Source organism: Vanellus vanellus (assembly GCF_965231255.1).
Source record: "Vanellus vanellus genome assembly, chromosome: 1".
NCBI classification, from domain to species: Eukaryota; Metazoa; Chordata; class Aves; order Charadriiformes; family Charadriidae; genus Vanellus; species Vanellus vanellus.
The window spans coordinates 64702902-64717513 of NC_138905.1; the positions used below are offsets into that span (position 1 = coordinate 64702902).

Here is a 14612-nt window from a genome sequence, read left to right on the forward strand (position 1 = left end):
ATGTAGTTGCTTGAAAAATTCAGTTAATAGAAGTGGATCCACCTGTGCTTAACTGTTTTTAAAAAGCCTTAGATCCTTAAATATTTGCCTTATTATCAACAACAAAGGGAAGTTACTCTTAAAAAAAATTTAAACCAGTGCATTGTTTCAAGAAAACAATTAACTTTATCTAGAGCTTTTAAGATACAGTTGATATTCATAACATAACATTGAAGTTTTGAAAGAGAGCTGTTTCAGAAGATGCAGATGATCACAATGTCTATAGTTTGGATGATCAACTTTCCTTTGCAAGTTTTGTAATGATGCAAGGGGGTTAGACAATACAGTACATTTCAAACCAAAAATGGTTTAATGGGAGAGATGCCCTTCCATAGCTGAAATCCCAGCTGACTTGGGACCTGGTTTTGCCAGGTAAAATGGAAGGAGACATCTTGCCTTTTTTGATGATCCAATTTAGTTTGGGGCCAAAACGTGGTAGGATCCAGCTGTGTGGTTTTTTCTGATGCAGCTGTATTCCACAAGAAAATCCAGGTATGTATTTCTGATCCATGAAGAACTTATATGTCCCCATTCTGTTCTTCCCACTGGAGCAAGTACAATTTGTGTGGCTAGGGTTAAAAGCCAGCAAAATCCCAGTACTCCTCTCTTGGGGCCAAGGAACCAACCCAGGGGTTCCAATAAAGACTGTGCTTATTTCTATTTTGATGACACAGCTTGGGCTTCAGGGGCCAAAAGCTGCGTGGATCCAGCGTGGACATAGATTTTTGCGGCACTCATCTGTGGAGAGACATCGGGTTGTGGACTTTGTGGTGCAGTAGGAGTGACCGCCTTGTTTGCTATTCATGCTGTGGAATTGCTGTGGACCACCTTGTTTGCTATTCATGCTGGTGTGCAGAAGCCAAATATTGGATGGGACTAACTGGGTTCCTCTGCCAGCTCCAGGGTGCTGTGGTACTCAGAGGGCAGGGTGTGCCAGGATCCCAGAGCTTTTTGATGGAAGGGAAATGGCCATGCTTATTTCCTTTTTAAACAGTACAGTTCAGAGTCTGGAGGCCTCAGTTTTCTGGATCACACAGGAGGTCTTGAATCCAGGGTTTTTTTCAATCTCATGCTCTGTGTTACGTAGCAGGTTGGGATTTTTTGGTGCAGTAAGAAACAGCTCCGCTTGTCTAGGGTTTGGTTGACACAATGTAGGGGCTTGTGACCAAGAATGAGCAGGATCCAGTTAAATCCAGGTTTTACATTTTCCCCACTTAAGAAAGTAAGGCTTCCACATTTCCTGCCTGGGAAGTGGTGCAGTTTATCTTTAAGGAGGCTAGAGAAATAAGAAATGAGTCTCACGTTGCATGGGTGACATCACTGGCTTTTGGCTCCGCGCTCTGTATTCTCTGTCTGTAGGCTTTAGCCAAGGCTGCAGGGCTCGGTGTTTGAACAAGGAAAGATTCCCAGGTGTACAGAAGATTGGATTCGCTCTTATTTGGGTTAAAAACGGTGAAATGAGATTTTTAAAGCTTGGGGACTCCAGCTCGCCTTCTGTTGCACTTGATCTCTACGAGATGGGTGAGTTATTCCCATTAGAGAGAAAGGGAGTGGAAATTTAAGGAGGAAAAAAAAATATGTCTGAATATATAACTGCTGATTCTGGGAATACGATTCGTATGAAGCTGCTGAGCTAAAAATCTCAGCTCCGACGTGGAGATCAGGCCATATGGCAGAGAAATGGTGCAGACCGAAAGCTGTTGACAACTGTTAGGGGCTGTAAGGTGTGTAGCTCCCCCCGTCCCCCCCTCCCCCCCGCCCTCTTCTCGCACCCCCCCTCCCCTCCCCCGGTTTGTTTTGGTTTGATTTCCCCCGACCTCCCTCCCCTTCCCATTCCTGAGCATCCTTTCAGGCAGCCCTCGCCCTGCCCGCCTGCCTTCATCTTGCAGATGGCTTAACGATGCCGCCGTGTTAGGAAAACTGTGCACAACACATCCCGGCGCCGGGGACGGAGGAAGCTTTTCCGATACCAGCGGAAAGGGGTTGTTGTTGGTGGAAGAACAAAAAAAAACCAACCCCAAAACAACAACAACAAAAAAAGCCCAACCGAAAACTAAAACGATGCTGGGGCCGAGGACGGCTTGCAGTGCTGCCTAGCGGGAGGTGGGCGGTCGCGGCGGGTCCCCCCCCCGCCGCTTCTCCCGGCCCGGCAGCGGGGAGGGTCGGCGCCGCGCCCGGCGGGAGGGAGGGAAAGGAGGGAGGGAGAGAACCGGAGCGCTGCTGGGGCGCCTCGGGGAAGGGGCCGTGGCGTTCGGCCGCCTGGATGACAGCGCAGGCGAGATAAAGCGGGCGAGTGACCGGCAAGGCTGGGCAGAGGGAAGCCGAGGTGTTTCCGAAGCCGAGATGTCAGTGACTGTCAGCGAAGTCTGCTGAGGGAGAGACCTGTGCATTGCCTTTCCCAGACCCAGCCGGGGGGGGTAGTGCTTTCGCCGCGATTTAAAACAGCAGCAGCAGCAGCAACAACAGATTGCTCCCCCCTTCTTGCTCCCTCCCCTCCGACCCCGCTTTAAACCTACCCAAGCGACCCTACCGTCCGGGCGACGATGCTCTTGCTGAGCCGCTGACAAAAGAAGAGGCAAGTCCCCCATTCCTGACACCGGGATAACCGGCTGCGTTGCAAGCGGGAGGTCTGTGGCTGTTGAACTTTTCTGTCCTGTGGATGATGCTGCGGTGAGCCTGCTGATCTGAAAGCCATCTCTTCTGGATTTCCGAGCTGGCCCGATTGGAAGAGATTAATGGACTGATCGAACGGCCGTAGCTTTCGGATCTCTTCAGGGGGGATATAACCCGTCGGCCCTTGTCACTCGGGGGCTCGTGGTGAGCGGGGCAGGACATCGTTGTATAGGTGGGTCGCTGGCTTGCTCCTGTTCCAGGTGGAAGGCTGTGTTTGTCCTCGCCAGGTCTCCTCTGCAGAGGAGAAGAGGCATATGAGAGTCCAGGACTGCCTCCAGGGCAGAACTTTGTAGCGCTCTCAGCATCCCTCCGCAGCGTGGATGTGAGCCACGGGAGTTGGGGATGTTTGAGGCAGTCTCTGCCAAGTGACACCTCGCAGCTGCTCTGGAGGTTTTTGCGTGGTCTCACGCTCAAGGGCTTTTTGCCTGTTGTGAAGATGTCCATGGTGTTTCTGTGAAGCTGAGGTATGGCTGCTGGAAGGTTACTGCTGTATGCTGGCCTCTCTTTAGCTCTGTGTGCCCTGGGCATGCTGGCCGTGGCAATCTGCTCTGACCATTGGTATGAAACTGATGCCAGGAAGCACAGAGAGAGGTGCAAGAGCATCACCACTAAGAGAAATGATCCTGGCTTCATTTATAACTCCAACAACAACCTGCCTCTCAGGGCCAGCAGGTCTAGGTTGGACCGCTGGGAAGGGAAACTCCTCTTGGCAAGAAACAGGAGGCAGATCTTTGCTATGAGCGCAGTTGACGAGTGCAACAGACAGTACAACTCGACCAACATGGGGCTCTGGAGGAAATGCCACCGACAAGGGTTTGACCAAGAGCTGGAGGAGCTGATTGCCAAAGGTAAGGGCTGTTTTTTTACCAAATGAATGTGCCAGGCCCTCCTGAGCTGAACAGAGGCTGATCAGAGCCATTTGGGCTCACAGGTGGGAGCTGGTGTCTCTAGCCAAGAACCTCTCCTTGCGATGGGTGAACTGGCCTGGCTGGGCATTGCTTCCCAAAGCACTGCCAGGGCAGTTTCCCACGGGGTTTCTACTGCTGAGGCATGGGGTTTGGGAGCAAGAAAAGCTGTGGGGGTGAGAGCAGACACACCCCAGAATGTCTCTCTCTCATGGCTGTCTCTAAGCTTAATATAGTCTGCCCATCACCATGGTATCAGATTATTTTCCACATACAAATAAAAAGTATTAATAAAGCAGATGCTGGATTTTTTTTTTTAATTTTGTTTGACCCTGGTGACTCAGGCAAAGTACATATTATTTTATTGGAGGCTATGTATGTTTGTATTTCATCATTCCCCTACCGAATGCCCCATCAGTCCTGACATACACCATTTGCAGTGCTCACATGTAGGCTTTTTCTATCCTCAAATGGAGAGTAAACAAAGAGAAATGCTAAAGAGCAGGAGGAAACCCAGCTTGCTGTTTACACTGAGCTATGTTTTGGAATATTTTCAATGTCTACAAAACATTACATGAATTTATTAGGAGTGTTAGAAAGGAATAATTTTCTCTTGGGGCGGAGATGAATCTGTTTGTCTGTAGCATTTTTGTGCTATGTTTTTTCCTGTCTTTTGGTCCTCCTTTCTTTCCTCCAAGGTACCAGTTCAAGGTGATGGTCAGTTTGCCTCAAATGTTTCTTTGATTGGAAGTATAGGAAGGGGAGATATGCATAAAACCCAGCCTAAACATCCTGTCTACAAGAGATGTATGTTTTTGCAGGATGATGAGGGTTTCAGTAAAGGATGACAGCATCTTTGCTGCCCACTGCATGGTTACTCCATACAACAAAATAACATTTCCCTCTCATGGTTCTTCTGTTGCGTTCAGATGATTCCCCAATGGTTTATTTCCATCGCAGTGAAATTATTGCTTCTTACACCATGCCATCTTTAAAAATACTTGTTTTCTGTGTTCTCTGTCCCAAACTCCCATGATAGCCTGCGTTAATTTCCTCTTCAGATGTTGCAAGCAGAATTATTGCTTAAAGCTAATTATTCATGAGGGATATGCTCTTACATATGTTTGCCAATGTATATGTTTTGTTCTGTATTTTGTCCAAGTGAGCAGTAGAGGTGAGTAGCACAGTGTAGACTTGCACTGAGACAGTACAAACAGGTGGTGTAGCAGGGAACCTAGATCAGTAGTTGGGATCCTGTCTGTGTTGCTAGCGACCCTTAATATCTTGTTGCTGTTTAACGACCTATAAGAAATCAATTGGTGGCTTCAGTTCCATTTGTAATGGACAAGTGAACATGTCCAAAGCCTATCAGCACTCTGGCAGCCTGCTGCTGGTTTCAGTGCCGAGGGAGGGATTCCTTTTCTCCATTGAGGTGAGGGCACAGATATGCCAGGCTGGCTGTGGAGGGCTGGATTGCTCTGCCACGTGTGCTTGCCGTGCTTGGGGCATAAACAAAGAAATTCAACCTTGACAGCGGGAGAACGTGTCACCGGAGCTCACCTTTGGCAAATGGAGTTTCAGTTTTTAGAGAGTTTTTTTAATCTTGAAATAAGTGCGACTCGTTCCTCTTTCACCGCCTGCCTTGTCCTGGGTTCAGGAACACCCTCTTCTCCTGCCAGAAACTGCTGAAATTGCCTGGCACTGACTTATGTGTAAGGGCAGCTCTGCTAAGTGTTAACCATAGAGAAAATGCGGCAACTCAAGCTGAGGTGGTTAAATGCAGGAGAAGATAGTCTTTGAAAGATCCGGCTGTAATTCTTGTGTGTCCATGTGTGTGTATGAACGTGTGAATGAGCGCAACTGTGGTGAACTAACTCTAAATATACAGCATTCAGCTGGTAGCAAGGGATTCCCGGGCTCAGGTACAGCGTGCGTTCCGGCACACATATTCCTGGACATATGTGTCTGCAGATGGCCAGATAGCCACTTTGCAGAGTCGCTGCCCCAAGGTCAGAAGTGCAAATTGTGCACATTAGGGAGATGCGTGCAGATACGGGCATGTGTCACTCCTTGCCTTCTTTAAAGGTTTTTGGTACACATTTAACAAACTTCATTGTACGTTGAGGGAAATGTTAAAGAAGGAAGACTCATAATACTGAATACCAACATCATAGTTCATTTGATGGTCTTTTTGGAGTGAGGATCTTCCTATACTATAACCCTCAGCCATGATGAAGAGTCACACATGTTAGCACTAGTGCTGTAGAGGTGTGTTCCTTTGGCACCTCCAGATTAAAACACAGAAAAGCAAGTATAATGGCAATTTGATAAAATAAAGTATTTGATTTACTCAGAAATAAAACTGGAGACATTACAGGATTGCCTGTCCACTTTATGTTTTGTTAGATCAGAAAGAACTAACGGATTTTACTCTCCCCTTAACAAAAAGTAATGTAAAATACTCATCTGTTAGAAGTCCTTGTATGCTGGAATCACTGAATTAGAAGGAGCCAGGTAGTCAACTAGCGTCCCTGTTCCCACCTAAGGCCAGCTACTAGACTGTTTCTTTACGATCCTCAGCTATATGATGAAAGTGGAATAAGTACATTTGCCGTCGCTGTCCCACGTTGAGAACAGCTATGAGTTCAAAACGATGCAGGTGTTCTAGGTTCATCCCGACAGCATCGCCTTGCTTTTCTAGTTTATTTTTCCATGGCAGATGCTCCTCTGGAGTTAGAGGTTGCAGGAGTGGGTGCCTGGGCAAAGCATGCCCTGTGCAGATGTGAAGAGCTGTAGATGTTCTCTACCTGTAGTAATTAAATACCCTGATTGGGGTGCATATACCTGCGCAGATGAAATAGATGAAATCTCTCTCTATATAAAACGAGAGCTCCAGGGCAAATACCATATAAAAGAGGATGTTATTGGTACATAAGCCTTTTAGTCTCCTTCCTCTGCCAGCTGTTAATTTAATCTAGCACACCTCTTCCGGAGCTGGATAAACTAATGCAGGTTCTGGCCCCAAATATTGTGTGTAATGCTATATGTAATTGAATGTAAATGCTATTAAGGGTTGGTGGCTTTTTGTCTTTCTTTTTTTTTGTCAGCTGGACAGGATCTAAGTGATCCATTTATTTTGAGACAGATCCTAGGTTTTTCCCTAGGCAAAACTTCCAATATTGAGAATGGTAAGTTTGTCTATCAAAGGATAACAGAAAATAGTCATTAAGAGCCTAACTAGCTTTGCAAATACCCTGCAGTTACTCCGCTTATGAACTCTGCTGAAATTAATACAAGCTGTAGGCAATGGCTTGTGGCAGGATCAGGCCCTATGGTACTTCGCAGTGTCCTGATGCCAGTGGTTTTAAAAAACAGCTCTATTTCTGAAGAGGCTGGGTCACTTCTGTGATTTTATTCTGTATTTGTTTTACTTGCTGGCAAATAAATCAAAACCTTTATGTTGGATTTTGCTAGAAAAACTGGACGTCTGTTACTTCAGATTTCTTATGGATAGATATAATAGACACTAATACATATATAAACTATTTGGACCTATTTATATTTCTCCTATCTCTTTTTTATATTCCCATATAATCCAGGTGCATATTTCAAAATGATACAGTTAGATAAATAGGAAATGAATTAAAACAGATTGTCACCAGTAAGCATACTCAGGGAGAGGCAGGCAGACATAAGAGACCAAAGGCCTGCAGAATATTCTAAAGCTGCATCAAAATCAGGCAATTAATTTATTCTCTTTGTCATCACAAATGAAAAAAATATCAAACCAGAAACAACAGAAATTACAGTGAATAAAGAAATTATTGGAGTTGAACATGCCCAGTCTTGCTAACTTTTACTCACCTGACTGATCTGTATTCCTGTGAATGGGCTACTGGGACTGAGGGAAAGCAGTCTTATGAAGAAGGACCAGCCAAAAAAAAAGAGCTTACAAAGCTGGTCCTCTGATTCTGCTTTTCCATCTGACCAAGTCTTTTGGCATCTCCGGACCAGAGTTTCACACCTGATCCCTAAAGCTTTGCACAGTCAGGAAATGCTGGCTCTGGGTGTGTTCAGCACAATACTTTAAGCTTCTCCCGATTCTCCGGTGTCTGTCCAGCCTCCTCAATGAATTAAATAGCCCTGCTGCTTAATGCCCTTTTAAATATAGCATTCCCTGTATCCTATTAGATCCACTATTTGCCTTTTTACCACTGAGTTTCTAGCAAAAGCAGCATTCCCTCACCCTACCAGAAAATCCCAGTGAACCAACCACCTCCACCACTAAACAAGCAGAGATTTGAAATGCAGATGAGTGTCCATTCATGACCAGGAGAAGGCAGAGTTTGTGTCCTGCTTAGGTAACCACCGACTCACAACTCCTTGTCTACGACTTGTAGTGACCCAGAAAAAAAACTGGAAGCCACAGAGTCTGTCTGCATCCTACGGCAACATTGCTGAGATGCTTTCCTGCGCTGGTCAGGAGGAAAACGAGAAAGGAAAAAAAGGAATTACATCATTTAATTATAAAGGTACAATAAAGTAGATGAAGAAGTTGCACAATAACCAGAGACTGTTCCACTTAGACAATTACTACTCAGAGGACCTTTCATCTTGCTTTTGGAAGGCTGCCAGTTAAACCTGTCTTGATGGGTCTCTGCTGCCTGCTGTTGGAATCCAATTCTGCTTCAAAAAAAACAATCACAATGACCTTATTATCTCAATCCCCCTTTTACCTTCCCTCTTCCCCCAAGATCTGTGGAAGTCATAGTAAATTCTATTTTTAAAACATTTTATTGTGAGTAAACTTAGCCCATTGAAAGAAAAAGAAAGCAAGTCATTCCTGTGCAGCCTACCTCCACCCCAAATAATATGCAAGAGTTCTGGGAGAAAAGCATTCTCTGTTTTGGTTTGTCAGATGCATGGCACAACTGAGGAAGAAAGGCTTAACAGGACTACTCTGTCCGTCTCTAGGGATTATTTATACACAATTGGAAAAGCCTGAAGAGAGGCTACTTGCAGCTATCTCTAGGAGTAAAAAGATTTATTTCTGTAAAAGTACTTCCAATACCTTGCAATGCTGTAGATTTGACTTCTAAATTTTGCCAGGTAAATTAGGACAGCCATTTTTTCATGTATCCTTCATACATTAAAGAATCCAAATGCTTTGTTTAAAATGTGTGTTTGAAATCCCAACTGTTCTCCATATGCACTCATTAAAAAAGGGACTTTATTGAAGTCTCAGTTCTGATCCTAGTGAAGTCAATTGTAATGTTTTATTGAACGTGGTGATGCAGCAAGTTCAGGCCTTTAGTGTTTCCTTTGAGGTTAAAATTGTCCCTGGATAGAAAGGCCAACGCAAGGTCTGTGCTCCGTTCTGTCACAGCAGAGTTCTGCTGGAGGGATCCAGTGAAATTTAAGCAGTTAGACAGGCTTTGAGTTGAATCTTAGGCTAACCAGGTATTTAGCCTTCATTGTTTTCGATGCTGTAATTATCTGTCGATGTAGATTGGAAGTCAATTAACTGCATGTTTCTAAGGTACGGCAAAGGCATCCTCTTGTTCAGAGATTTTCTAAAATCATTTAACGGATGAAATCACTGGTGTTTCATGCATGTGAGAGAGATTGAATGGTACTTCCAGGAGGATTTGGCCCATCATATTTTAAATAAGCAATTTTAATATTTTAATTGCATCAAACTTATATAGCAATTCATTAAAAAGTATATCTTTACCACAAGTAATGAGAACCTGACACGTTCCTCTGACGCATCTGAGATAATTAGTTTGATAATCTATATCTGCTAAAAATACTAAGAACATATATGTAATTTAACAGAACTGCAACTGGTTTTAATCATGCTGTTTTAAAGGGCAAATTTCAATCAAGCTGTTGGCTTTCAAGCAAAATTGCCGGTGAAGACAAATGGAAATTTTGCCTGAGTAAAAATGACGGGATCATGCCCTTCTCAAGAGAAGCTGATATTTGCAGAGCTGCCTGCAGGACCGCATGCTTAATTCCTGTTCATTTAATTGAGCATCCAAATCCTTTTGAGAAATCTCAGCATTCTTATCCTTTCTGCCTATTGCTTAGAAACTTTTTTAAAAGTGTGGAGGAAAGATTTAATATGAGTGCAGATGTGTTCTGTTTACTGTAAAAGTGAAAATACGAAAGATTATTTCACTTAAATAGAGATGAAACAATCTGAACTATTTGGTCATCTCCAGCAATAAAAATCCATATTAATATTGCTTTTTCTCATTGGAAAAGTCTTTCTGTGCACTCAGAATAATGTCAAGTGGAATGAGTCCATTAACTATTGCAGAGCCAGTAAATGAGGAAGAAGAATTTATATTTTGTAGGTTCTGCAAAAATAATGACAATCATTTATAATGTAAGTTACTTAATGGCTCATTGCTAACAAAGTGTTGCTGGAACCCTTGAGTACATATTCACCTCTTCAAGAGCAAAAGAAAGAAACGAGATGGTGTTTCTTAGTTTTTAAGGTATAAATAAAGAATGTGGATTCTGGAGTCCAAGTGCCCTTAACAGACCATTCAGGATAGAATCCACTTAAAAGAAAAGAATGTAAACTAACATATTTTCTGTGCAGGAGAGAAATCAGACTATAAAACAGAAACTTCCCCATTTTCTTTCTCATAAAGCCTAATTTTTCTGCAAATAAATATTCCGAACTGCCCATCTGAGCCTGCTGAAATCATAATCCTTTGTAGATAATTACCCAAATAGATAGAAGAAAGGTAGTACTGCAGTTAGGGCAGGGCTTACAAAGCCAGAATTGAGTCCGAGCTCTGTCATAGTCTTTCTTCATGACCTGAGGCAAGTGACTTAATCTCTTGTACCTCAGCTCAGTAGCAGTATAATAGGGATTTCGTTCATTATTATTAATACCAGTTAGAGTTCTACCGTAGGATTTATGAGCCTTAATCATGGATCAGAAATCATGGATCAGAAAAATGTCCCCATCCTTTTGACATGTTGCTGCGCTTTAAATATTGGCGAGTAATGCAGCCTTATGAGAGAGTACAAGGAGATGACAAGGTAATTATGTTCAGCATGACCAAGAGTGGTTTTAAAACACCAACAGGCTAACCAGATTTCTGTAAGCACCATGAAATGAGGGATTCATAAAAGAGTTGTAAAGAAGGATAATGAATAAGAGGTGCAGGTGTTTACAAGATGGTCTTCCAAAGATTGAAGGATGGCACCAGAAAAATCATGGGTCATGTCTGCTTGAAAAATTAATAAGTAGGTGTTGGGGATTGACCTCTTTGGTTGACTGTAGGAAGAAGTTGACATTTCCTTAATGAAGACAAGTAGATTACACTAATGAGATAGATAGTGGGACAGCAGTCTACAGCTGCTAAGAGAAATGACGTGGTCAGAGTGATGTGTTAGGAAAATTATGTTTCTAGCAGCATCCTGAATGGATACATGGAGGGCAGGATCACATTTGTAAAGGTCAGAAAAAGAAATATTGTAGTAATAAAGGCATGAGATAATGAGTGCCTGGATGGAGAAAGAATATGCAAACCTTAGACATCCCCTGGTTCTATGGATGTGGTTAGAGACATGAGATGAAGATGTTGCTCCAGTTGTTGACCAGAACAACAAAGAAAGTAATAGTGTTCGCTGTGATGATCAAGAGAGGAATTGCTGAAGAAAGCATATAGTAAAGAAGGGAGAAGAGCATTAGGAATTCTGTTTTAGTTATGATAAGTTCAGTTTGATATCTGTATGTCTATGAAGAGGATCAGAAACTGCGGGTATGGACCTAGAAAGACAAGTTTGTGTTAGAGCAGTCAATCTGCAGATTGCTACAAGGAGATGGTAGTGGGATCTATGTGATGGAACTTACCAAGGAGTAAAATACATAAAGAGAAAAGCCGCATGAATTTCTGGAAAAGCTGGGAGAAGAAAGGGATCTTTTGGAGGACATGCCAAAGAAGCAGATTCAAAGGTGGTCCAAGAGAAGTGAGTAATGTCATGGTAGCTGAAGAAAGACACAATTTCAGGTTAAAACAGCACAGGAGACTCCTGAAGGTAGCTGACATGCTGCAGCAGATGAGAACAGACTAGTCATACTATGCTGAAATTTGCCTAGTACATTAAGTAGAGAATTTTACAGCTGCAGTTGCAAGGGAGAGGGAGCTGCACTGAACTGGCAGGGGGGACACGGTATTTAGAGAGCAAAACAAACGTTTTAAGATGAAAGAATGTTTTAAGGTGAGAATATTTTAAGAGGAGAGAGATTAAATGGTACTTGCATTATGAGAGTAAAGAGACAGAGGGGTGTGAGAGGTCAAGGAGAAGAGAGAATGAGAGAACAAGAACGGCCATAAGGAAGGTCGGGATATAGGATAAGACTGGCTCAGCGGCAAATGAAAGCAATGAAGGAAGAGAGCTGCATAGGAGGTTTTTCATCTGTGGGAGAGAAGAATGGGGAAGGAGTTGTAGGAGGGGAAGAGGAAACAGAAGGCAAAGCTACTGGAAGAGGAAGATCATAGTTTGTAATTTTTCTCATGGAAGAACTGGGTGAAATCCTATGTAACACCTGAAGTAGGGGCTGGAGGAGGTGGGAGGGTCTGAAGAATAAGCCAAATGTGGCAAAGAGGTGACTATGGCTGTGAGTCTGAGATTTAACTGAGCTGAGTTGAGCTGGAGTAATAAGTCTAGGAAATGAGCAGAACTGAATGGGGGAACAATGCCTTTAGAGTGGAGAAAGTTAGCCAGGCAGTGGGATTCCCATTAGAGATGCTCTGCTGTGTGAGACATAGCAGAGTGCAACTGTTATGGGTCAGCTGGGATTCAGGATGGCAGGGCAGGAGCAGGTGGGGGAATGGAGGGGAAAAGGTCTGTGAATGAAAGAGAGCAGCGTGGATAACATCAACATGTTGAGAAAGGAAAGAAATGATAAAGAGGGTGATAAAGGACTGAGTGCAGGCAAGAAGCCCTTAATACTGATGATCTGAGGTGACAGAAAAGCCAAGCAAGCTTCGTGTGAAGGTGGTGGCCGATGGTTGTTGCAGAAAGAGACCAGGGGATGGTGCAAGGAGTGGAGCAGGAGGATGGTGGCAGAGCGCAGGCCCCAGTATGAAGCCCTGTCTTTTTGGTGACTGATGGGGTCAAACAGGGTTGTAGACTGAATGGAGGAGACACTAAAACATGAAGCTTAAGGGGGAGAGAGGTCACTACCACAGACTGTCTTCTATAAATTGTCCTGCCTTCATGCTGGCAGTTCATCCTGTGTAACCTTACAGAGGTGTCAGCGTGATTTGCCCCAGCAGAACTGAGTGAGTTGGCCAATGCTTGGAACAACGTGCTCCAATCTCAGACTGTGTCTCCAGTGCAGATAAACAGATACTAACTACAAATTCAGGATATTTTCCACAAAGCTGGGGAATGGGAGGGGTGGACAGAGGTATTTCCAGAGCTGAGAGGATTTTATGGAAAAGGTCTTTTCAGCCTGTCGTACCCCCATCCCAGTGCTTCTGCACTTGGAAGTGCTGCACTCTCTCACACAAATGTCTGGCCAGCTATTGCCTGTGCCCACTGCTGTTTCTGGCTCCAGTGAAGGTGTAACCTTGGAACAAGGTGCGGTAGCCTGATGTGCTTTGGGGGTGCCAGAGGAGCCAGAGGTTTATGAATCACATGGATGATGTACAAAACTGGCACTCACACACCCTTAAAGGAGAGCTAAGAGGATCTTCCCAGTACCCCCAGCTGCTTTTTCCAGCAGTGCTACCTCAGTTGTCCCTGGAGGGACTCTGCACTCAATGTTGAGAAGGAAACTATATGTCCTGAGCTGGGTGATTATCAGCATCTCTTGTCAGATGACAGGGACTGTGCTTGTGCTCTAAGACCCCTTCATCCCCCTGTGCCACCTCTGTTCAGTGTAAGTAAGTGTGTGACCTACCCGTTCAAAAGTGCCCTGTAATTCTTTTGTTCCTTACCATAAGCATGCAAGCTGAAACACTGTAAAGGAACAGAGGTTCCAGGATGTCCCATGTATATGGCAAAGTGTGTCCCATTAAGATATCCCACCAGATCGAGTGAAAGTCACTGAGAATGTCTTGTCGCAGTCCTTATTTAATTCTGAGACCTTTTGTTGGTTTTGCGTTTTAATGGCAAACACTTCAAAAAAAGCTTCCTAAATGTATTTCTAGACTTTCTAAAAGGCTGAAACAGTTATGCTAATTTTATTGGGTAACAGAAGCTATTTGAAAAGATCTTTCTGCTTAAATATGAGTGTACAATGCTTGTGTCTGTGCCTCCATTAATCAGTACAGATCTTTGAATATGCAAAAGAGCCTTTATAATGTAGATAGTTTTGCTTTCTGCCTGGTGGTCATTTAATGACGTAAATATTATAACAGAAACAAACAAGAATGTTTTTCAATCAGATGTTAGAGGTGTAAATTAAGATCACTAGCCTGGCTTTGAAGGGTGATGCTGATTTATGGTAGCTGATGATCCAATGTCACTACTCTGTCTTAGGTACTTAGGTGGTTCCCATTGAGACAGTGTCTGAATACTGTACTTCTTGATCTTTAACCATAAAGGACTTCTGAAGAGTGGAATTATCCCTGTTTTACATGGAGGACAGTTGCCCAACAATGCAAACACCCCGCAGGACAAAAGTTCATGTTGGAAAGATATTTTCCATTGTTAGTCCCTAACTGCATGAGCTGGTGGTCTGTGTTAAATTTCATCCCTTTTCTATTCACCAGTCCTCAAGATTACCCAGTTCTGCTCATATGATATTGCATAGTGCTTAAAGACATAGGGAGGAATGTTACACTGATCAGAGAGACAAAGGAGCCAGCTAACAGGAGCAGGGCAAATGGAAAAACTCAAATAGCTTAATGGGCTCAAATTGGGAAGCTGGATAATTTCCATCTCAGACTTCTGAATGATGTGGTATGTGACATTGCAAGTCCAGTAAAAAGGATTTTCAATAAATCTGTCTAATTA

The 14612-nt window shown here is 43.6% G+C and overlaps 1 protein-coding gene across 1 annotated transcript in view; it reads left to right on the plus strand.

The window, feature by feature from the left end:
• Nucleotides 1-3178: 3178 nt before the first annotated feature.
• The window catches only part of TMEM178B (transmembrane protein 178B), a gene marked incomplete at both ends in the record, with an annotated part of 223873 nt that continues 212439 nt past the window's right edge, over nt 3179-14612 (plus strand). The window contains one exon of the mRNA XM_082498559.1: nt 3179-3560. Within this exon, the coding sequence (XP_082354685.1) occupies nt 3179-3560 (382 nt within the window). The remainder of the gene's footprint in view (nt 3561-14612) is intronic.